Source organism: Rhopilema esculentum, chromosome 7 (assembly GCF_057945365.1).
Source record: "Rhopilema esculentum isolate cy_ngs chromosome 7, ASM5794536v1, whole genome shotgun sequence".
NCBI classification, from domain to species: Eukaryota; Metazoa; Cnidaria; class Scyphozoa; order Rhizostomeae; family Rhizostomatidae; genus Rhopilema; species Rhopilema esculentum.
The window spans coordinates 9,539,692-9,564,667 of NC_142821.1; the positions used below are offsets into that span (position 1 = coordinate 9,539,692).

At 36.9% G+C, this 24,976-nt stretch overlaps 2 protein-coding genes across 3 annotated transcripts; one reads left to right on the top strand and one right to left on the bottom strand.

Annotated features, from left to right (window-relative positions):
• Positions 1–1,720: 1,720 nt before the first annotated feature.
• Positions 1,721–9,095, top strand: LOC135684006 (uncharacterized). 2 transcript variants are annotated; one of them, XM_065199444.2, is made up of 8 exons: positions 1,721–1,879; positions 2,112–2,195; positions 3,175–3,724; positions 4,414–4,628; positions 5,564–5,718; positions 6,560–6,755; positions 7,488–8,043; positions 8,995–9,095. In XM_065199444.2, the coding sequence occupies exons 1-8, from the start codon at positions 1,819–1,821 to the stop codon at positions 9,017–9,019; spliced, it is 1,842 nt and encodes a 613-aa protein (XP_065055516.2). In that variant the 5' UTR covers positions 1,721–1,818; the 3' UTR covers positions 9,020–9,095. The 2 variants fall into 2 exon arrangements, with proteins under 2 accessions (XP_065055516.2, XP_065055518.2); XM_065199446.2 differs by having other exon boundaries at positions 1,743–1,879; positions 2,115–2,195.
• A 5,309-nt stretch (positions 9,096–14,404) lies between these two features.
• LOC135684008 (somatomedin-B and thrombospondin type-1 domain-containing protein) lies at positions 14,405–24,705 on the bottom strand. Its single transcript, XM_065199449.2, has 4 exons — positions 24,008–24,705; positions 18,818–18,997; positions 16,447–16,564; positions 14,405–15,918 (listed from the first exon to the last, which is right to left on the bottom strand). The coding sequence occupies exons 1-4, from the start codon at positions 24,255–24,257 to the stop codon at positions 15,645–15,647; spliced, it is 822 nt and encodes a 273-aa protein (XP_065055521.1). The 5' UTR covers positions 24,258–24,705; the 3' UTR covers positions 14,405–15,644.
• Between the last annotated feature and the right edge of the window lie 271 nt (positions 24,706–24,976).

The following is a 24,976-nucleotide window of genomic DNA, read 5'->3' on the forward strand; positions in this document are numbered from 1 at the left end:
ATTTAAAATGGAAAAATGCCTTGGATGGATGTATATTCAATGCAGAAACACCATTTTCACCGTTTTCGACCTTTATTAATAATAGACGTATAGGCCGAAATGGTCTTTAATCTACTACAGCAAAACAAGACATCGTAAATGTAAATGGTAAATTAAAATTGCTACATCTAAAATATTAATACAAATGGCTACAAAAATTATAAAATCTTAAATATACAACAGCAAAATGATCATCACAACTTTTCAAAAGCTCAGATAAATTTCATGCTTTTGGAATGCCCGCCTTACTGTTGACGCAAGAATTTGAATCAAATCATTATCTTCTTGACTCATCAACCAAACAGTTATTTTCTGTTTCAGAAAGGCACTAAATTGATTGATAAGTCCAAAGCATAACCTTGCAGTTTGACTAAGAAGCAACCTAGTAGAAATCGAATGCCGTGTTTAAGCTTTCTTTGAACAATGTCTCGGTATCTTAAAAGGTTTCTTGTAAAAAATGCTGCTAGATGTTCACTGTCTTGAGGGAAAAAATGAGGACTAAGAACGTCGTAAGATGGAATACTTGTTAATCCAAATTAAGCTACACAAAATCATAAACAAGGTTTTTAGCTAGATTAAATGAAATTTAGTTACGTTTAATATGTGACAGGGTACGCCGTTTAGGGGCCCTTTGGTTTGGGGAGTTTGTGTTTATTGAAACAGTGCTCGAGTAAGCATTGCATTGTGTCTTTTATACGGCTAAAGCAACAAGCGTGCAAGTGGGTATTGGCCTTGGGTATATAAACTTTGTCTTGGTATAGTTTTATTCTCACACACTACAAGATAACCTGAAGTTAGACGTAGAGAGGAAAGGCCTTTGCGACCCTGCCCACCCTACCTATATGTATTTTCAGGTGTTTGCAGGAATATTAAATTTATCTTTCTTTTCTTCGTGCATTAGTTAATGGCCGTATGGTTTGCAATTTTTGCATGAACAAGGTGCTGCTAGTCGGCGGAAGAAGGCCATTGTTCTTCTTCTCAACCCCCTAAAAACGGTTGGGTTTTTACATATGGCCGTCTGTGCGATTGGCGCACCGACAGCCCAAAAAATGTTCCAAATGATGAGAGAACGCCACCTTCAGTTTTATGATTGATAATTGGTAAAGTATTCTGAGGACCATCTTACCCTTATTTGCTAACGGTTTTGGTTTGGTAACCTGGAACAAATATTAAGGAATGTAAAAGGATTTTGTTGACTTTTTCATTGCATTTATATCGACTCTCAGTGATTGCTAATTTCTTTTAGATAAGCAATGGCGTGGGTTGTTCTCAAAGGCTGAAGAAGTTTTTTAGAAATTCGTTTCCAAAGTAATGCCGTACTGGAAAATTGATAAAAAATACCTTATTTTGATCTTCATTAGCTTGCCATGAAATTACCCATTTTGGCAGGTGACCGTATTTCCACCCTTGAACTGGTCCCAACCTTTTCGTGTTATTTGTTGAGCTTTTGAAGTTACTATGAAAAGCGACAAACATGCTTACCCTTTTTCCTGTCAAGCATATACTCGATTTTCAATGGCAGTTGCTTTCTTCCAAACATTTACAGGTCAATTTCAACTAGCACAATAAAATTTGTAACTCACACCAACAAACATTACAGGTTTACCATAATTTTGCTTATCCGGGTAACTGCTGAGCACATCCTTTAGGTCAAAAATCCAAAAAATTTACTCTGATTACATGGCACATGTAATCACTACTTATAGGTTGCTTAAACCAAGAGCATTTTCATAGAACCATATTGGTTCATAGGCATCGGAGCTACATCAATCAATCAAGATGACACGTTTCATACCATTACTCCTCTGCCTGTCAGTAGTGATATTTGTCAACGGACAAGGTATTTTTATTATGTGCTATCATAAACTAATTCTTTCTTCACAGTATTGTTGTGTAAAGCATTTCAGAACATTTGACAGTTCATACAGATCATCTCACAGTATTCGAATATTTTTTATTAGCCTGGAACTTTTTTTCGACAAAGATTTCTAACCTATAACTTTCAATTGCACAGGGCTCTTAAAAATTTTGCTGATAATGTTATTAGACTGAAGCGATTTCATTTTTTACAGCAGCTAATGATGTACAGAATAACGAGACTAACGCAGTTGCTGAAGAAGAGAGCGAGGCATCTGGTGATGTCCTGGATAAGAGAGGTATGTTCCACTGGATAAGTTGCCCACTGTCAAATTAATTCTTCTAAATTTTATATCTCCGCTAAACCAATCTTTCTATGAATGAAAAAAATACGATTTCAACCATAAACATTTTTCACGCCATAATATAATTACAGCTACATTAAGAATGTGTGACCGATTTAAAGAATCGCGTCGTGAATGAAAACGTTTTTCGCTGAATTCCTTTTAAGAAGTCATCTAAGTACAGCAATCAATACCTTTATTATAGGAATATCGAAAGTTTTATCTTAAGTTTTATAATTCATTTAGAGCTTATGCAATTCATAAAAACTTTTCAGTTGAACTTTATATTTACTCATCATTGAGAAAAACATGGTTTAAAAGTGTTCAGTTGAGTCCCGTTAACAGTGGCTCGGGCCCCCCCAATCAGCGATGTCGTCGGAATATCCGGATAATTGACAACCGTTTAATGTGTCGAAATTGCTCCAAGAAATCTTTCAGAAAAGGAATTTTAAGCTAATCTAAGGGGTGTAATTGCCAAATTTTGTAGGCCTGGCCCCCCCAAATGAAAGCCTGAATTTCTGCCACTGCCCGTTAAGTCTGAGCGAATATCAAACTTATCCCGTGTACGACTTTTGACTAGAAAAAGGTAGAAAAATTCAATTGGAACTGAAAATCAGTCTAAGCAATCGTCGTGGTTAATCTGGGTACGACCTAACGGGATTCAACTGCTGTATCAAAATACTGAATAAACATATTTTAAATGAACTCAGTCATTATTAGAATGCAGTCACCTTGCTTACCTTTGCAAAAATGAATTCATACAAAATTGACCAATTATCCAACGAACTTGGGTCTGAGGCAATCTATTTCTATTTTGTTTTTACAGCAGCCAATTTTCTTCAGGGAACTTTTTGAGAAATCTTTTCCTAGCCTATAGATTCCATCGCCTCCAAATGATGCCATGATGAGAATTTTGGCTTAACGTGTTTTTTAGGTGACCAGACAATGGCAAATATTGGATACCTATTCAAAGGGTACAGTATTTTAGAAGGAAACCCCATGGATCCTGAAAGATTCGATCCCGGATTCAAATTGAAAATTTTCCAGGCTACATACGAGAAGAACAGACGCACGGACGATCAAAGATACAAGATCCCGGACAATATTGATCTTGATGAGAAAGAGGCATGCAGTTCTACGTACAGCGCTGAGACGGTTATGACTGAGTCGGATTACCAGAGAAGTTTGTCCGCCAAAGCTTCAGTGTCTGGATCCGGACAGATAAAGGTGGTCAAGGCTTCATTTTCCGCAAGTGCTGAATACACGAGAACATCACAATTGTTGAAATCGAACACAAAGTCTGTGATAAAAACAGAGGCAACATGCGGTGTATACGAGGCAAGGATCCAAACTGGAACACCACCTGCTTTCACTGCAAACTTCCTTGAGACTGTTAAACGTTTGGGACGCGACCCAGAAGATTATGGCAGGTTTCTGGACTCATTCGGAACACATTTCATCGAGTCGGTCGACATGGGTGCAAGGTAATGCTGTGTCCTTTTTCTGCTCATATAAGAATGGAAAGCCTGAGATAATGACATCTTTAACCTTAAGCTTAATGCTTTCCTTTTTTTAATTCTTAACAAACATTAAGCACAGACCTAACATGAAATTTCAATCAAGATGGATTCAACTATCATGTTTGTTTTTTCCAGCTTGATAATGCCCTTGCACAGAATTATGCTTTGCAAACATAAATAAAAAAGCTGCCAATTAGTTTTCATTCAAGCAAGCTTTTGATAGGATAATTTGCAAACAGTCTATTTTCAATTGAAATTTCTGCCCAGCAAGTATTTTCTGATGTCCAGTATAAATGTGCTATAGACCACATGAGGTTCTCTAACGTCATTGTGCAGTTCTCAAAAAGCAACGTAAGCCTCGTATGGCCTCGGTGGCTAAAATTGTTTTTTCAAATGTCTTTTTTGTGGCGATTTACATAAAGGATGTAACCTGTACCTTGCTTTTTACTTACATGGTTATAATGGCTTATGTTTCAGGTAAATAGTGGTTCCCGTTGTTGCAATAGATTATAAGGTGCATTCAAGACAACAGACCTAAATTTTTAACATTCCTGCATTCAAGTTTTCTTCTTGATTTTACCTAGCAATTCTCTATTTTGAAACATCTAAAAATCTATTAGTAAAAAGTCTTTAAAAGAGTAATTTTTCTTTAGATTTGCAAAATTGCAAACAATCTCTAAAGATAAACAAGAAAAGCTAAAAAAGAATGGCATTGATGTCAGATTTGCTGCAGAAGCGTCTGCTGTGGGAATCGGTTCATTGAAAACTGATCGGCAATTTAAAATGAGCATGGAAGACAAACAGAAATTCGAGCAATCAGTAGAAATGACAAAGCTTGTTTCTATTGGATCAAAGCCTCCAGCAAATGGTAATTCATTCATTAACTTTTCTTGGAAAGCCGAAATTCTGAATATATGTAAAGTTCATTATTCTGAAAACAGTGTCAACGTTTGGTTTCCTCTTAAAAGGGGGTTGGAGTAGTATTACGGTAGATCAGGAGTGTTGTGGCTAGGCGGGACACCAGGAAATTTCACGTTGGCCCCTTTCAAGTGAGTTTGTAATACCCAGGAAAATATTTGATATTAACAAAATCCGTGTCGAGAAAACGCCTTATTTACATGTAGACGTACGATTACGGTTCGGAATTCGAGGAGGTCAGCATATACAAACAGGCCCCTGTTAAAGGGATGCGTGAAATATGAACAGGGCCGCCGAGAGGGGGACAAGGAAGGGGCAAACTGCCCCAGGGCCTCGAGAACTGACTTTTAGCGAAACGCAACAAAGTAGGCCTAAAATATTGTTAAACATGATAAACGACGGTGGAAAAAATTCTGAGATGTGTTTCAAGCTAATTTAAGGGGCATAACCGCAAACAATTTCTGTTTTTTTTGTTATTATATATATGTTATGTTGCGTTTGTGATTGTATAAATTGTTCACTCAAGCACTGGATTTTTTCACATTTTTACCCTTGGTTGGATAAAAGTTGCAAAAAAGTAAACTTTTGGGCACGTCCAGTTTTAAAGGCACGTCTAAAATTTCGGAAAAAGCTAAATTTTATGCCAGCAACAACAGTTCCTTGAGACAAGAGAAGACAGTTAATTATGGCATGAAGCGACTGATTTCTTGCAAAACATTAGATATCCATTAAGCCATCTGTCAATCGACAATTGGCCAACGAAAAAACGTAATAATACTACAATAACATCCAGACTTTCATTGATTGGCTGATCGTTGAATGGCAGATCGTTCAAGCCATTGTGGTAGATGTCGATTGCCTTTAACAGGAGATACCTTTTTCTAGGAGATCCTCAAGCATGGATACAACAATCAGTGCAAAAGCCACTTCCAATCTTCTACCGGCTGAAAAGCATCGTCGACATTTTTCGACCAGCCTTCTTCAAAGACGATTCTGTTGACTTCAGAAAGATAAGAACGGAGCTTTCTCAGTATTTGCAGGTTACTATGTTTTATATTTTGTACTTATTTGCATCAATATCATTACCACTTCTTTCAAAATGGATTTCTAAAAAATTGCACAATCTACAAAATTTATCTGTTACACTGATAATGCTTTCAGCATTCTACCAATAAACCTAAAATAACTTCGAAGTAATCTTTGTTTTATCTAATCACATCGGTAGAGATAAGGAGCCAAAGAAATGAAAAGCCTAGCGAATGAATGGATCCAAGAACGACTTGCATATTCTTTTACTCGAAAAACAAAACTTAACGGGTTATCTTTGCAAAATTGCTACTAGTTCAAGACTCCAGATCTAACTATCTATCTATAAGGTTAGCTGAGAGTTCCGATACGTAGGAAATTTGTCAGTATGTTGAGGACAAAACAAAACTAGCAATGTCAAGAGAATAGTTTAGACATGTGCAACAGGAAAAGTCTGACCAGAGATGGTGTTTGGTAAATATTTCAGGAGAGTGTTTCGCTATCCGTCCTACGAACCCCATCATTTATCTCTCAGTTTCATGGTTGTTTTCGTCATTCTATGCATAGCTATTGAAAACGAATTCACAACAGCACATAGATTCGAAAATATCATCAAAAAATTTAATCTAGGGGATTTTGTGCACCAGAAATGCCAAGGAATACAATCTTAAGAGCTAGCGGAGCGTCGTAGTGTAACTGCTACCCTAAATATAACTCGGGAGTAAAAGTTACTCCGCTCTGCTCCGCTCTGCTCCGCTCCGATAGCAATCCGGTATAGTGTAACTCTAGCCAAAGAAACATTGCTTTACAAAAGGAAACATTTGATTGAATAGAACTGCAATTCTTATCCTCTAGGGATATTGTAAGAAATTAAAGTCATCACGCCTTCCCGGCGTTGAGTGTGAAGGTCCCTCGAAAGGATGCAGCGGAGGCACCCAATGCAGTGTCAATTCAGTCTGTACAGATAATGAAAACAGTGGAGATGAAGACCATTTGTATAACTGCAAATGTAAGGCAGGATATCAGGGAGATGGCAAGATCTGCGAGAGAAGTATGGTCAATAGCTTACTAGAATTTACTTTCAGTGGCAAAAGTGATTGAAGGGCAAATAACATTAAAAAACAATCTGGCTTTGCTTTTCCCTGGCGTTGTTTTCGTATATTCTTTTTTCATTATCATTTTGCACTTTAAAGCTGTCCCAAGTTTAAAAGGTAGCGTCGCAGTGCCAACTCTAAACAGAGACTCAAAATGGCTGTCAAGCAGGGATCAAAAACGTTTTGAGGAAGAATTTGTATTTTTCGATGTACTCAGGAGAAAAATATTCCGTAATCAATTAAAAGTACCTTTTGGGCTTTATTGAGGAACAGAAGCTTCTGCTCATGTCACCTTTGTTATAATGACTCTCATTTCTTTTTCACACCATGCTCCTTAAAGTTTTTCCTTGTCGATTTTAGTAACAAATTTACTTTAAATGATGAATTTCGATATCTATCAGACGTTGAGTTAGTCAAAATCTTTAGGCCCCTCTCCCCTCTGGCAGAGATTTGCTTCAATTTTACATGGATTTTCAATTATTATTTACTGATGATGTTTAATTACAGTTGCATCAAGCATGAGACTCGAAGTCGCAATTTTGAACCGTTCTGTTCTTTACACCATAGCGTGTATAGCTCTACCTATCCGAGCATTTTATGATAAATCGGTAAAACAGTCATTCTCATATATTTTTGATAAGGTTAAGTAACTGAGTTTACACTCTAGCAATTTTAAATGATTCACACAGGACTCAAATGGACCCCAACCGAACAAATTGAGCAGCAGGAAAACAAAGGTCCTTATGGAACATGGGGAGCAATGGACTATTGTAAAGATGGGAGATTTGCAAGTGGATTTTTATTAAAGGCTGAAAAAAATCAAAATTCTGGAGATGACACTGGAGCCAATGCTGTTTGTTTACATTGTGGGGATGATGAAGTCTGTTCAACCAAAGGCCCGTGGGGTGACTGGTCGGAACTTAGAAAGTGTCCAGATGGAAGCTTCATTAGCGGTTGGAGACAAAATGTCGAGGATCCACGCGGATGGGGCTTGCTGAAAGATGACAGTGCCTTAGATAATGTAGAATACAAATGCAGAGACAAGGACACCTGGGAGGAGACAGAGACAATCAAGACTCCAGCTGAGGAGTGGGGAAGATGGAGTAGGTTTGAGGAGTGTCCACGAGGAGAGTTTATTTGTGGAATTAGCACAAGAGTTGAAAGCCCTGGTGGCGATGATACAGCATTGAACGACATTAGACACAATTGCTGTAGACCAGTTATGAAGAAAAAGAAGGCCAGAAAGTAAGTTAGGCTACACATCTAAATAGAACGTAATGCCACGTATACATTTCCATTAGAATTCAGATGCAAATAAAGAAATAATAACAGCCCTTCTGTTAGTATTCACAATCGTAACACAAATTTGTTTAATTTAATTATTTTAGACTCTCTCTGCGAATAGATACCATTTTCCTTGTAGAAAAATACAGGGTTGTTCGTCATCAAAAATATATTTCTAGAATTTTCGAATTATCACTCCATATCCTAAAAGAACATCACGAAATACCTCTAAAAATACAAAATCAGTTGAATCTGTTCAAAATTGATTGAGATATAGTCAGTTAAAGACACGAGATTTGCTAACGGATTACTTGTTTGGCCTGGTTCTTTGAATCAGGACCAAATTACAGTGATTTGAAGGGATGAGACAGTGCCTAAGGGGCAATATCTCAGTCGATTTGCAACAGATTGAATAGATTTCTCATATTATTTTGTCTTCTTTCGGGTTATGGGGTCAGAATTTTAAAATTATAAAATAGATTTTTGATGACATCATCTTGATAACGTCACTCCACCACTCTGTTGCGATCTTCTAATGACATGTGAAGTGATGATATGATGGGAGCTTGCCCCCCCCCCCCCCCCTCAGATCAACATAGCTAGCAACTGAGTTCAGTTTACCTTGATATGAAACATTTTAGTATAGGAAATTGTAAAAAGAGTCCACCCAGATAAAAAGGTCGAAACTTCCATTGCATTTGCTCCATCTTACAATTAGCTAAATCGCCACCACTGCCATGACAAATATCAATGATGGGATATGGCTTTCTTCTTGGACTGCACAATTCCTAACCAATAGATGCATTGCAGGTTATGAATGGCAGCATATGGCTTTGTTCTTGAATGTCTAATTCATTAATGCATTTCAGGTTGGGGAAAGAATTATTTCTAAATATCTAATTTTACTTTCAGGAACCAGTACTACAAAAGATCATGAAGAAATGAAAAAGAGAAATTAATGATCAATTAAAAATCAAATGAAGTAATATGAAATAAAATTCAAGCAAAAAGAATGTTTGTATCTTTTAAAAGAGAACTCTGCTTTCGTTTATGCGCCTTAAACGCTCAGTATTATCTATCCATTTTCCAATGATCGATTCATCTTTCTTTTCAAATTTAAATTACCCAATAACATAGCATTACGTACGGCGATTAGAGTCTTGTGATTGCAAAGCCTGCACACCGGTACTTGGTGAATTTCACACTTTCTATTTTTGTAATGATGTTTTCTTTTTTTCATACAATTACATTAATGCAAGCAAAATAACATAAAAGAACTTAACAGGAGGTAATGCAAATGATAAATCATATACTTTTTACAACATTTTTTGGTGAGAACGTACATTATAAGAACAGCAAGTCTCGATTTGTCAAAATAATAAGAACGATGTAAGAACGCCTCCAGCCTTAGGAGAATTAGATAGAAATTAATGTTTTGTGCAATTATTTCATGTAAATGGGTGCTTTTGAAAATAATTGCTTGTAAATGTAAAAAACTAAATCTTGAAAAAAGAAAAAAATTGAAAACACCTAAGCCTTATATCATCTAAGAAATATAACCATTAGAAATTATCTGCCTAAAACAAAAAAGAGTGCATTTCTCGCAATTCAAGTAAGGGTAGCATCTTGTATGTGATTAGGCAATTACGTGAAAGAGATGCCTTTATGAAAAATACCATTAGCAAGTTCTTGTATTGTAACTTACAAGATAAGAGAGCTAGAAGTCTAGACACATATCTACTTGAAACATCACGACCATGACATTTATTTCTTAAACCATCCTTGCCTATGACCAAAAAAGAAATCTGTTTTGTTCATTTAAACGCAGTTTTTCTATAAAAAATATTCAAACTTATCACACTTAAATCAAAATTCAGGAGCGGGAGGATTTAAGGGGGCGTGAAACCCCCAACTTGAATTGCTCTGTTGAATTGTCACACTTAAGGTCAGTTCTAGCTAATAGTTTAGATTATAAGTCACATATTAAAGACATGTGCAGAATATCATCAAAAAGTTTCTTCTACTTGCCCATCCATAAAAAAGTACATAGAAAGAGGCTCAAAGTGTTAGAACTTCTTTTGTTTTGAATCGGTTAAGCTTTTTTCCCAGATAAGTGTGTTTAAGGACCCAGATTGAAGTACAAAAGTAAATGAAATACCTGAGAATTCGGTCCATGTTCAAGCTTTGTAGAAGTTGTTGTACACAAAATTTCAGGTGTCTTCGCTCTCGTTAACCAACAAGATCTTCCGGTTCCAGTTGCGATGAACCTTTATTCTATATCTAAGGGTGAAGCACTCGTTAAAAATATATTTATTATATATGAACAGTTTGGACAAGAACAGTGTTATGTTTGTCACGAAATTGATTTTTATAAAATGTTTATAGCTTACTAGGAAAAATTAAGGAAAAATGGGGCAAATTTCTCCACCAGTTTGTATGGTAAAAGATATCCTGCTTTGACATACAAATATTTTTGAAAACTATCTTGTGGAGTATTAGACACGTGACTTGGGACATTTCTCAAAAGCCAGAATCTTTGACAACTATTGGAACTTAGAAAAAAGAATAGCGAAAAACAAGGCATTTTAGTTTATCATGTTTTCATTGGCTGTGTGACCCAGGTGTTTTCTGGACTCAAGTTTTCTTGTCCGCGTAGATTTGTTTATGGAAAAACAATAACTTTGCATTGACATGTTTAACCTTTACTTTGCATTGACATATTCTACTTTTTATTACCAAAAAAGTTGACGAGACTGCACTTACTGTAGTTGCCTATGAAGCCGCTTCGATAACTGAAGCCATTTCGATATCTGAAGCCGTTTCGTTCGCAGTTGGGCGTTTCGACGTGGTGCGATATCTTTCAAGCAATTTGATTGATTCTAGATTCTGAACGGTCAGCCAAACCACTTGATGCGACAGCACGTCTTTTACTGCCAAATAGGCCATTGAAACGTTTGTAGCCTATGCCACAAGCAGGCTAAACTATTGCTGTTGAAGAGTAATTCTATCGCAATTCTTTCCACAGTCACATGTAGTCCTTTGGGGCCACTTACCACTGTTTCTCAGTTTTTAGAGGGAGTATGAGAATTCGCAACACGATTTTATTTTGTGACTCGCTTTTTTACCTGCTCCTGTTGTATTAGGTCCCCTTGACAGGAAAGGGAAACTTGTCGCTACAATTTTGGGATTTATTTTGTTATTCGTCCAGAAGGGGCACTTAATCAGAGGATGGTGCTAGGCCAGGACCGGAAGGCCTTGGAATCTCCTGTTGGAGTACGTTGGTCTCCATAATATGATCAATAGTCCAAAACGTGTTAGTAAAAAATGCAAGTTACGCTGTACTCACCTGATGCCAAGGATGTGTAAATTATTTTAGCTAAATAGTAAGACCCTTAATTAACAAACATTTGTGTCATTTCTTTGATCAGTCTTATAATACAGAGCGTGAATCAGATCAAAATATCGTATAGATTTTACTCATTTTATGTAGAATGTGTAAAATATCTTAAGCATAGATTTTCAGATGCTAATTATCCTTGATGCTTTGACGCTAAATATCATTGTAACTCGAATGTTGAGTGCAATAAAAGGTAGCTTTGCTCCTTTTCTCGACCTGAAAAAGTCATTCGGTACCGTAGATGATGAGATACTGATGAGTAAATTTGAAAATTCGAATAAAAGGTAATGAGAAAAAATGGTGTAGGTCCTATTCAACTAATAGAAGCCAGTACTTTCCCATTGATGGTCAAGTATCTGGTATTATAAAAATAGAGTGTGTGATTCCCCAAGGCTCATGTTTAAGTGCAAATGTCACAGGCCGGCCACGTATAGGAAACAATACATACACGTGATAGGTCATAGGACTAGGTCATTATGCCATATAAGGTAATAACGGAAACACGGAAACAGCTCTATAAAAGTAAATAAAGTTCACGGGAACATTTCTTATCATACCTGCTGAAAAAATATTATGAATCTATTGCTCTCAATTCCTCTCCCTTTTCTCATGTACTTGGTTAATTTTGCATCATCATTAATTTTGAATCATCTGGAAACTTTTCCTTGTGCACCTGCCTAAATAGCTAACATTTGTGCCATATATTGTTTTGTAACTGTCAGATAGGTTTAGAGACCTCCGAAGGTTGTCTCAAGTAAAGAGCTAGCTGGCAGCAACCATACAAACTAAAACATTGCATTTACATTATTGATATTTTTATTCGATACAGCTTAGCAGGCAATACCACGCCATGCTATTACTTGGAACTGCACTTCCCAAAGGTGCATATCTAGAATGCTAAATGATAACATTCATCCCATTATTAAAGTTTAATTATTCTGCTTACCTGGAAATACAGCAACAATATGAGTTCAACAAGGCTACGTCTTTAGTACTCTGTTTTTTAATACCTGTGGTTATTTCTAATCCTGAACGTGATTGACACTTGCGCAGACAAAATTGTTCTGTATCCAACTGTTTATAACATAATGATAATTCTTTAAGAATATTTTCTTTAAAGGTGAACTGACACGCAAAATTAACTTGACCTCAAATGAAAGCATATCGAGCAAAAATACCTGGTAAATTATTATTTTTTTAATATTCAACACAGTTTTCGAGTTATTGAGCGTCAAAGTTAGCCACCGAACATTTCCCGAGCACGGACGAGTTTGCCCGAGCCTTCCGCATAATCGTGACGTCACAAACACCATGTTCACATCACTTGAACAACACGGCAGTCTGGAGGGTGGTACTTTCATGACTTTGCGGATGAGCATCGATACATTAATTCAGTATGTTTTGGCTCCATTTCGACAATCTGATAGGAAAACAGATCATGACTCCTTTACAAACCGTTCATAATAAGATTTGCAAGAATATCGTATTATTCAACGCCTTTGAGGCCCTTCCTCCATCTTGCAGGACCCAGTGTGTGGCGGGCCAACATATCGAATAATGGTAGCGATGAAAATATTGGCAGGATTTTTTATTTTCTGGAAACCTAAGTAAAATACTTATATTTTGTTAAATACGGCTGCTGTTTGACTTATTTATCAGGGCTTCCCTCCTCCCCCCAAAAGTTAATCTCGGTCTTTGATCCTGGTTAACTTCAATATACGCAGTAAAGGTTTCGAATTAACGTCACTCATTTTCGGCATATTTTTTATTCAATCACATGAAAGATTTTCAGGGGTTAAGCACCTGGTACGATCGCTTCGCTATTTGCAGGATAACAACTTAGTAAAATTTTCATCTTCCAGGCCGCTGCCCTCCTGTCACTCGAGTGAACCGATGAGTTTGCAAACCCAAAATAAAATAACGTTCATGATTTATATGGATGTATATCGAAGTAATAATATATTGAATTTATTCGAAAAAGAAGCTAGATTCATGATAAAATGAAAAGATTCTTACATTCGTCCGCATGATTGACTTCAGAATTGAGAATTTCTTCGAGCAGCTAAAAGTGCCTATTCCTTCCAAAGATAAATTCCCTCCTAATATAACGCAGTACCAGCCAGCACATATCCTTCGTACATTTCATTTGCCTCGAATTTTCATGAATCTTGGATCAAAGGCTACGTATATCTCCTCGAATAGTAACTGAACAAGATGAACTGAACTGTCCAGTCCATGCGTGATTTCCATTCAAGGAATCAAAACATGGTGTTTGTGACGTCACACGCACTGGGTCACATGAAATGCCGACAATGGTCGAGCACTCGACGATAATTTCATGACATTTAGAGCGGAAATGCGTCAAAACGGACAATAATAATTAACCGAAAACTTGAAATTAAGATTCCATGCATCGTTTTCTGCATTATATCAAAAAATAGTTTTGCGTGTCAGTTCACCTTTAACCACCTAAGTTGTCTCTTTGCTCAAATTCCGCTTAATAGGTCTTCCTTAAATAACCTTCAGTCTGCTTGTATGATAGCTTTCAAAATAGGTTTTTTCAAAATTTGATATAAGTAAAAAATTCGTCATATCAAATGATTTTATTTGACAGTCAGTGCTCACAATTTACCCAGGAGGGAAAAGTACGGAATTTATTTTTGTAATTTTTAGCCCGATCCTGAATTCGAATTTCAACAGAATGTCAAGTTAGTGATATTCAGTTCATCTGTTCATCTTTAATTACCATATTAAAGATAACAAGAAAAATTTAACTCAGACAACGAACAACTTTGTGTTGTGCCATAATTCACCCACAAAATACACCTACTGAAAATTGGTAGGTTTAAAAAGTTTACAGATCTGTCACTGGATCATATTAATAGGAACTAAAAACATGAGCGAGACAGAAAAATACAACTTAAATAAAACAAGAAAGGAAAATTATCATTTCCTATTTAAAAGCGTAAAACCCAGTTTTGTGCAAAGTATTTTTATTGAATAATAATAAAAATGTTGATGTTTATACAAACTCAAATCTATGCCAAGAATATATCTCTGTAAAATAGAAAATGGTTAACAATGCACTACCCTAAATATCGTAAAACATCCTATATGTAACATTAAAAGCTGAACATACAAAGATTATTTATAACAGTAAAGATAAGACGGTTACAATGCAATGGTACAGCCAAATGCAATACCATTGATAAAGAGTAAACTTAAGAATTCAAATTACCTGCCATCTACCAAAGATAAAAGTTTCATTTTAGCGGTGTCCTAGTTTGAATATCATTCGGTTGTTAGGTTCTTTATGAGAGCCAACACCGGACCCGATTTTTCGTCCCGGCAAGGTTTTGTTTGGTTTTTCACAGTAGACTACATTCTATGTTTTGAAATCGGGCTTTACCACGGGAGTATGTTATGTCCTAGCCTTTACAGAGAAATTGAGTAATGATAGTAAACTCAAGAGAATTTAGCTTTTGCTTTTAAAGCTCTATTTTGCCGCTTAGTAGGAAGTGCTACACTCGGGGAGGATTAGTTATGGGTTGTGCTTGTAATTCATGACTCAATTTATGACAAAAATTCCACATTGCGATCACAGGTTTGTCTACGGTGTTCCACAATGAAGCTCAATGCTTAAGTGTCTACTTTTTGACTAAGGGATGAAAAAAGAAAGGAGAGCATTCTATGAAATTTATTAATGCGAATAGACAAAAGGAAAATGGTGTAAAAATTTGCTTTCGTAAAAAGTCCCTGACACATCTGGGTCGAAGACACACACTTGTATCTAGAATATCAGGTGCATGAGGGGACTTATACTAAAAAGGATGCCTCGACTACACCTTAAAGATGTTGGCTTGCCAGGTCAACGCTGCAGTATACATCAATGTGAATTTAAGAGCAATAAATGGTTTTTGAGAAAGCCAGGCTGGCTTGGTGCAAAAATTGTTATATCTATGGCTGGCAAATCATTAAAAAACTCAATACAGACAAATGGCTCTAGGACACAAATCCTTAATTACAAATATCTCAACTCTTACATCAAGAGTATTTTGTCTTCGTTGTTCATTTTTTTCAATGCAACAAACAATTTCCTCATCGTTCCATATACACAGAAGTCAAAGAATAGCCTAATTTTACAATTGCGAACGAGTCTTCAGGATTAAACAAAAACGAAATTAGTAAAATATTTCTTCGTGCACGTACAGTGGGGGATAGCTGGTCCTAATCTTATCCATTCTCCGTGGCATCTTGGTATCATGAAAGCTTTCCAGTGACTGCGCACGCCAGGGGCTCCTTCACCGCGGCAATGTCCAGTAGAACCCATGACACGTGGCTGACATTCCACACAGATTGGTATTTTGGTCACCAGCTTATCGGCCCATGTAAAGCGGCACTGTGATCTTTTTACCATCAACTTGTAATTGATACAGTAGCTAAAATGACAATATTCATCTAGAAAATGTGCCAAAATAAAGGTACCTCTTAAAACCTGGGCTTGAAAAAATCTAGGTCAATAGTTATTTATGTCATATTTTCGAAGTCCAAAATTTATTGTAGCTTTAAGTAAAAGTCTTCACCTACAATATATCATCATATAAAGTACCGTGAAATATAATAAGATATAATATGATATGATACAACATAATATGATATAATATGATTTGATATAATTTTGATATGATATGATATGATATGATATGATATGATATGATATGATATGATATGATATGATATGATATGATATGGTATGATATGATATGATATGATATGATATGATATGACATAATACAATACAATAAAATATAATATAAATAATAAAATAAAATAAATAAAATAAAATACAATACGGTATAATATAAAAGAAACGCTAAGAATGCTGAAACTGACTTTTAATTCTAATGTCAGATTTCTAGCGAACTAATAAAAGAGCAAGGAACAAATATGCAGATAATAGAACTTACTTGTCTACTTTGACTTTCACTTGCTGATTCTTTTTTGGAGCAGGGAGAATATCCTCAAAGCCATAAGACCCAAGTGGGACACGTCGATAAGGATCAGCAGGAAGAACGAATGCAGTTTCTAAAAATACAACGCCAAAGCATTATGTGATTTTAAAGGTCTTTCTGTCACGGTCCCAAAATTCTGTAAAGTCAATGTTTACAGGTGAAATCGAGGAATAATTCGGGCTAATAAAACAGGAGGAATGACAGGGCCTTATGGAACGCTAACATTTAATGAGTGAGGACTTGCGAGGTACACTGCCTGCCAAAAGTCTTGGGACACTGACGTCAATTTCCAAGGTCAAAATCAATCATCCCCCTCTACCCTACAGAACAATGTTGGTTTAATATCAAACGGGTTAGCACTTTTTGCGCTTCTTGTTTGATACTTCTCTAAATGATCAACATTGTTTTAGAGGGAAGGGAGCGGAAGTAGTACATTTTTTTCATCAAAGGAATGAAAGACATCATATGCAGCGTAAATAGCCGGGTATTCCAAGTACTTTTGGCAGGCATGGTAGCCGTTAGCTCCGTTCACAATGGACCTGATCTGAGGCAAAAGTGCTGATGTACTTGTATTGATAAAGAGGTTGTGCAGACAATACGCTAGAAGCTTGAAGAGAAGATTTTTGTACCGGACATGATAAAATGCTTTGGAGATTTTGAAAAATATCGGTTTGCTCAACAGACTTTATAAGGAATAGGGTAACTGCGAGCGAGATTCTACGACAAAAGAAATGCACTCATTTTTTTATAAGAAACAAAGGTCGATGTTGAGTACTCAATTTTCTTAATGTTCTGGAAATTTCAATACTCATTGTTTCTTAAGAGTTTCTTAATTATGATGTCATGAATGATCTTATGAAATTTTCGTGACCTTTTTTTATCACGTCAAGAGATCGCTTCCGTTCTGATGCTGTATTTAGATGTGGGAAGTGTATTTTATCGCTTGTGTCTCAAGTTCTAAGCCAACAGGGCAATCATGTTCTTGGATTTTACAAATTTTCATTGTTCTCAGTTTTATCACGATTTAAAATTTTTTTAATTTTTTGCTCGGAGTACTGAAGTTTCTCTCTTTTTTCTGACTGTCCAGTACTCATTTCTTATAGCCAGTTTCTTGTAAAAAAAATGAGTGTATGCAAAGGGAGTAGGAGCTCTGCAATACTTTGTAAGTTTTGAGAACGATTGTTTGTATACTATCAAGGTCTTTCGATTTTTAGGTGCTAAGGACTAGAAAAGTTCACAAACTCTAGATTTACACGAAGAAGCTCTAGATTCAAGTGTTTGGGTTTCTGCCCTCCATTGAAGTTGTGACATTTGTTTTTAAAGCTTTGGCACATTGTGAATTAAACCACTCTGGAGAAAAGCTTTTGAAAAGAAAAAACTCTTCCCACAAGGAAAACATTGTTACTAAAATCTCAGAGAATTTCTTTAACTGAAAGAACAAAACCATGGAGTGAAACTGCATGCCCTTGAGACATATACAAATAGATGTTATCTAAAAGAGCAGTTAATCTCGAGGAATCAGCTGTAGAGAAACTAGGGGGTTGAAAAGAAACCGACTTCTTGTACGTCAAATAGAGTTATGAGAAATTGCGCCCCTCTCTCAGGGGTCAATGCTTTACTTTCTTAGGCCCCTATTTTAGAATTTAAGAGAGCTACTGTTCTAAAAGGACAAACAGATAACAGAAAATTGTATCAGAGAATAAGGTCACTTAATCGATAAGACGACAATATTTTTGTCAATGTTTGCAGTTGGCATAGACAGAGAAGGAATGCTCAAGGGGAATTAAATAAAGATATCGTCTAGACTTTGACAAAACAGACTTCTATGCATTATAAACGGAGATAACAAATGGTCATTTTGACGTTTTTTATCTTCCTCCACCGAATGTTTCTCTTTGTTTCTGTTTACCACACGTAATTTGCGGATTCAAAACAGAGACGAATCCCGGGACTTGCAAACACAGCAAGCAACTTACAATTTGATCTTTCGACGGGGTTACGTTAACAAAATATCAGGCAACGCCGCGGAGCTTCCACTAAGTACCAAGAACCCTTGCTAATACCTTTCTATTTGGTACTCTTCTTACTTCACCGGACTGGTGCCAAACTTAGCCAACGTAATCGCTTGCTTTTGTTTCATATCATCCTGAATCTTGCCTTATATATACAACGGTCTTTATTGATATATCCAAGTCTTATTCGGGAAGACTTTCGATAGATAACAGCAAGGCAAAGGATAATGCGTGAGCCATATTTTGTTACAAGTGTTCAAACGCTATTTTGAAACTATAAAACATAGAAGTAGAATCATTATTTGAAAACTTACGTGCTCTTCGTTTACACTGATACAAGGCACACCCTCTCTTTTGCCATAAAGGTGGACAGGCTTTCCCTCCATTTCGCGGTGCCTGTATTCTGAATCTCTTTCTTTTCATGACTCCAAGACCGCAGTCATTGGAACAAGCAGTCCAGCTTGTCCACTGGCTTACCCTGCAGTCTAGAGCTCCTAAAATGAAACGTTAAACGGTCTTTAGTATGTTATAATGCAAATTTAAAAATTAGGGTTTTGACAAGCCCATTTTCAAGTTACCGACTCGCGAAAAAGGTTTGGTACTGAAGTTTTTTGAAAAAAAGATGGAAAGCATGGCAATTAAGAGGCTCGAAGAGGAGATAAATAGCTAATTTCCCAGCAAAAAGTTTAGAGAAACGCATCCTCTACTGTTTTGCAAATGCTGTAATGTGAAAGAAAAATCTATGGATACCCAGGGCCTAGTAAAGCCTATAGAAAAAAGAGTGCACTCTGACCATAAGCATCCTCAAAAACATCACAATCATAAACATAAACTTTTTAACGATTTTCGTCGTGTAGGTAACCCTCTGCTGTATTCCTGTCCTTCAGTAGTCACGTGACTCAGTAGTGTATTTATGTTTTGTTTGAGCCCATCATCCACATTCGGTTACAGTCTTTCGAAGTAAACTAAAGTTCCTTTGAATATAGTAATTAACAGTCGTGATAATCAAAACGGTCACCAGGAAAATCAGCACGATTTTTATCATATCGTTTTACAATACATAATAGTTTGATCATCACGAAGAACACTGGAGCTGGCATGTTTAAAATTTTATGTAACTCCTTTGATACGATTTCTAAGGAAATCTCTCTGTTTTGTGTAACGGACTCCCACTGAACCTATATGTTTTAGAAATCAATGACACGCCCCAATTGTATCCAATTTTCAACTCAGAAGTGGTCCTGTTTAGAACAAAAGCGAGTTTCGTAAATAAGTTGGAGGTCATGCCACAAATACGCTTAGACAATAATCGTCGCCGTGCCAACCAAGGTTATGGAATTCAGATTATGATAAAGCTTATTTTTGGAAGTTTTATTGGTTCAACTTGGTAAACATGTAATGGAAATTGAGAAAAACAACAGATTGAATGTATACTTTTGATTCGTTTCATGTGCGGGCTGTATGGGAAAAGGATGAAATCAACATAATAATCATTTCATAACAGTCTTGGCAAAGTCAGCAGGCAGATTCTTCTGATTATCTGATGTGCAATCTCTTTAACAACCAGCTGATATGCATGGGTATGTTGGCCCAAAATGAGTGCAGCTATGATCTTTATACACCCGAAAATGGGGAATATCCTTGGGGATGTATTGGAACCAAACCCTTTTTTTAAATATCAATCCTTAAATTGCGCCAAAATCAAGTAGATCTCCTTACACACTCCCAACTAATTTCTGTTTTTTTCTAGATAAAATCTGTTTTTGATAAGGAGATGGGAGCCTCTCCAACCCCCCCACCCCCCACCCCCTCCCAGTATGGCGACGTTACCGCAAGACTATCATAGCATTGAGAAGTCAAGTTGAAACATGTTGTCCTAAAGATTTCTCTGCAAAAATTGAAATCATTTCGAAATGTCACTAAGCACTAATTCAAGATGACTTGATTGCAATGGCCTTGGCTACAACAAAAGTTAATGGCCAGCAATGGAGGAGAAAGGCAGCGATTATAGAGGGGTAGGCTGCCCTGGGACATAGAGGTGTGGCACGCGGGGAATCAGATTCGTTTCTCCACTCCCTTATCATTCTGCTTCGCATTTTTATTTCCCAGCTTTTGAAATTGTTGACTATCTAGATTCTTTATCATAGCCAGCAATGGAGGAGAAGGGCAGCGATTGTAGAGGGGTAGGCTGCCCTGGGACCTAAAGGTGTGGCACGCGAGGAACCAGATTCGTTTCTCCAGTCCCTTATCGTTCTGCTTCGCATTTTTATTTCCCAGCTTTTGAAATTGTTGACTATCTAGATTCTTTATCATAGCCAGCAATGGAGGAGAAGGGCAGCGATTGTAGAGGGGTAGGCTGCCCTGGGACCTAAAGGTGTGGCACGCGAGGAACCAGATTCGTTTCTCCAGTCCCTTATCGTTCTGCTTCGCATTTTTATTTCCCAGCTTTTGAAATTGTTGACTATCTAGATTCTTTATCATAGCCAGCAATGGAGGAGAAGGGCAGCGATTGTAGAGGGGTAGGCTGCCCTGGGACGTAGAGGTGTGGCACGCGGGGAACCAGATTCGTTTCTCCACTCCCTTATCGTTCTGCTTCGCATTTTTTTTCCCAGCTTTTGAAATTGTTGACTATCTAGATTCTTTATCATAGCCAGCAATGGAGGAGAAGGGCAGCGATTGTAGAGGGGTAGGCTGCCCTGGGACCTAAAGGTGTGGCACGCGGGGAACCAGATTCGTTTCTCCACTCCCTTATCGTTCTGCTTCGCATTTTTATTTCCCAGCTTTTGAAATTGTTGACTATCTAGATTCTTTATCATAGCCAGCAATGGAGGAGAAGGGCAGCCATTGTAGAGGGGTAGGCTGCCCTGGGACGTAGAGGTGTGGCACGCGGGGAACCATATTCGTTTCTCCACTCCCTTATCGTTCTGCTTCGCATTTTTATTTCCCAGTTTTTGAAATTTTTGACTATCTAGATTCTTTTCCTTTACCGTTCTCCTTCGCAATTTCCCTCCCCCGCTCTTTCAACCTTCAGAGAGAACTTATTAATGGCAAAAGAAAGATGATTTTCTTAGATCTAATTAAACACCTTGGACTAAAAGTTGCCTTTAATTCCCTCCTTTTTATTTTCTGAACATATTCAATATATTTGCCGTCTGACCCGATATATACAATGAACAGACCGCGTTGGTCTATGATTTATCGACGATGTCATGCGCCTAATCATATCATAAGAAAAAGAAGATTAATTCCGGTAAATCGGAAGTCTGATGCCAAACTTCGAAGGTGAATGATTCATATCATTTTGTGTTGATCCTTTCGGTGCATGTTAAAAACTGGCACGAGTTCAAAAATTCATTCTTTCTAAAAAAATCGATCAAAAGTCAACACCACGATACAAGTTTACTCATGTTTTAAATTTATGAATGGGGGTAGACCAGCAGGGGGATGCGGTAACACCTTTGCCAGTGAATACAGAGCTCTTGGCTGGCCGCCATCTCCTTGATCAACACTAATTCATCGCCAAATTTGAAGTTATACCGATGAAAGTATTAAGCTTGTTGAAGAGCCGATTTTGGCTTACAACGTTTATGAAAACATACAAGTTTCTCGTGACAGCCCCATCAAGATGATGGTCAGGATAGTAATTTTAGTCACGCAAAAAGGACTTAATAAAAGAATTGACTATAACGTTAATTACGAGGAGGAAATTTTGACAATATTCATCCAAATTAACCACTTCTAGGTTCTAGGGCTTTTTCACTCCGATTGTTGTACATTTTTTCATATTCGTATGAAAGAAGTGTGGATTTAGCTAGACAGGGATCGTTCAGACCCACCAATGAGAATTTTTTAAGAAACCCATTATATCGTTTCGAAAATTCATTATACGATTATAAGCAACCTACAGCTGAGAAATGCTTTAAAATTAACAACATTTTAGGTAAATCCTGAAGAAACTAATAAAACCATGAGGAATTTTTAGTGACAATTAAAACACGCGGTTACAATTAAGGCAAACCACTTAACTATTATGGAACTATTTTAAGTACAGAACCATCTCGAAATCGAATTATTTGCAGTTCGTATATATAGGGTCATAGGCGGGTGAGAATCGCATACTGTAGTGCTCCTTCCCAGTTTCTTGAAGCCCTGGGGCTCCCGTGAAACCGCAACACTACACCCTCCATTGTTAAGACACATACACCCTATTTAATCTGATAGAGTCGAATTTGAGTTATGGGAACAAAAGATGCGCTAAACCTCTGAGGCGTATTTCGCCCTTTAACTTCTACCTATACTGTCAGCTGTATTTTTGCGAAATGATTTTTCATAGGCCTTCTTTCCGCTTGAATTTATGTGTGGTGGAAAACAAGTAAAAAATAACCAATAAATACCCGGGGGTTACATACTATTGTCATCGTTCCTCGGCAAGTGCCTACAATTTTGGTCTTAAAACATAAAAATACAGTCCTGAGAAATTTTGCTTCAGGATTCACTTTCTCTCTACGCAAAAGGTGACTTGTTTTTAATTTTCTAAAGATAATGCAAGACCCGCTTATAAATGTAGCTCGACCCGAAAGTGGGGGGGGGGGGTATGGTTCGCTGTCAAGACTCGCTTGTCTCCACTGGCAACGGCATGGATATAAACTAAATATATTATAGACTAAAGAAACCTGCCCTTGAGCAGAAAAAAATACCTAGACAGCATATCTGTTTCCGTATAAATCGTTTCAATACCCTAATTCCTCAACACAAAAAATTTTCTCTCTCCTTTGCCATACAATATGAGTATTTTTCACAAAACGTAAGCTCGGAATTTCCGCTCAGTTTCTTAATTTTTATTGATTTTAGATTTAAAAGTTTGAGGTTTTCTAAATGCCAAATACTTGCTGCAAGGGGTTCTTCTCTTCATTTTGCTATGTCAATTAACAAGAAAAGTATGCCTAATTTTTTAATAAAATCATTTAATTTCGTCTTTAATAAATGTCAAACTGTTTTTAAGTTTATTGACATTACAGATGATTTAAAAATTTTGGTATCGTACGTAGGTGTATAATTGTATGAAAAAGTGCAGAACCAAATCTCGTTGCCTTGCTTAGTTCTCCTACCGAAATTCAGTTGATGAAAAGAACCCCACCCAAATATGTTTTGAAATATGTTTAACTTTCGGGTTACTCGAGCGAGTACACGTGTAGAAACTTTAATGTAAGAAAAAACCCAAGCAGGTAAAGTTCTATCACGGGCAGGCAAAAAAATCACTTATAAAAAGATTTTCGCATTTTCTGCGCCAACGTAAAAACATTTGGTGTTAAGTTTCTTAGCGAGATATGTGGTTTTTTCTTAAAAAAAAGTGACCATGTGAATTGGTGCAGAATGGTTGTTGAACAAAAGATCATTAAAACTGCTGACCTTGTCGGTCAGCCATTCAAGAGAGCTATAACAGAAAAAATGTATTCATTTCTAAAACAAATATGAACATTAAAAATCAACAATTTGAAACAAACCTCTGCACGATTCTTTAATTTTGTCAAAATCAGAACAGCAGTCTTTAGTAAGTTTGCAATATTCGTCGCAATAGCAAACCTTTCTTGTGTAGTTTTTCGTTGCATTACGAATTTTCACAAAACATTGGCCATTTCTTCCGGCGCAGCACATCATCGAACCACCAAAGGGCCTTTGGTCGCATTGACAAGACACTAAAACAGTCTTTATACAGAGAAAAGCAACCAAATATAAAATATTTTGCATCTCCATTTTCTTCCAACTTCAATTTTGAGAAATCCCCTTGTGTCTTGTGGCTAATACAGCTTGTAACTTGATGTCGATCGAAAATCCGACGCCAGGTCGATCCTTCCTAAATCCTAGCGACTAAAAGATTTTCTGATAAATACCAATTTTGTTTAGTTAATTCACCCTTGATGTTACAAAGTCTCACCAGCCGCCTAGCATTAAGAGTTATTTGTGGCAGCGATAAATGCTTGTCCTGCTTTCAAGAGCATCTGCCGGCTACTGAACTTTCAATTTGCAATGACTTATCTTCTTAACAAGTTGTTCCCCCCGGCTGTTTCATTAGAGCTCTGGGCAAGATCTTATGAGTGTGCCACAACAAAAGACATTACTTGTGCTAATGAATGTTGATTCGAAGCGGCTACAATTATTATTCACTATTTCCGTGCTCAATTTCCGTGCTACACGAAAATTTTATCGAGCGACTTTGTACGTAGTTCTTGTATCAAATTCCAATTGTTTTTCAAAGGGAATCGCCAATTACAAATCACGCAGCTCATTTCCTACACGGGGGTAATTCCTATCCAAGTTGAAGATGATGTGATCATGAATGACAAAGGGAATCATCTATGAAATAATCAAGGGAATCAATAGGTTTATTGACGTTTATTGGTTAACGTAAGACTCGGGCCTAATGTGTGAGAATCAAGCAGTGAGATCACGGAGTGCACCTTCTTTTGAGTAAT

Coding starts and splice junctions, on each gene's coding strand:
- LOC135684006 (XM_065199444.2), top strand. CDS start 1,819: ATGACACGTTTCATACCATTACTCCTCTGCCTGTCAGTAGTGATATTT. Junction 1,880..2,111: donor GATATTTGTCAACGGACAAG/GTATTTTTATTA, acceptor CATTTTTTACAG/CAGCTAATGATGTACAGAAT. Junction 2,196..3,174: donor TGATGTCCTGGATAAGAGAG/GTATGTTCCACT, acceptor CGTGTTTTTTAG/GTGACCAGACAATGGCAAAT.
- LOC135684008 (XM_065199449.2), bottom strand. CDS start 24,257: ATGGAGATGCAAAATATTTTATATTTGGTTGCTTTTCTCTGTATAAAG. Junction 18,998..24,007: donor AATTAAAGAATCGTGCAGAG/GTTTGTTTCAAA, acceptor GTTTCATTTTAG/GAGCTCTAGACTGCAGGGTA. Junction 16,565..18,817: donor TCAGTGTAAACGAAGAGCAC/GTAAGTTTTCAA, acceptor TTGTATTTTTAG/AAACTGCATTCGTTCTTCCT.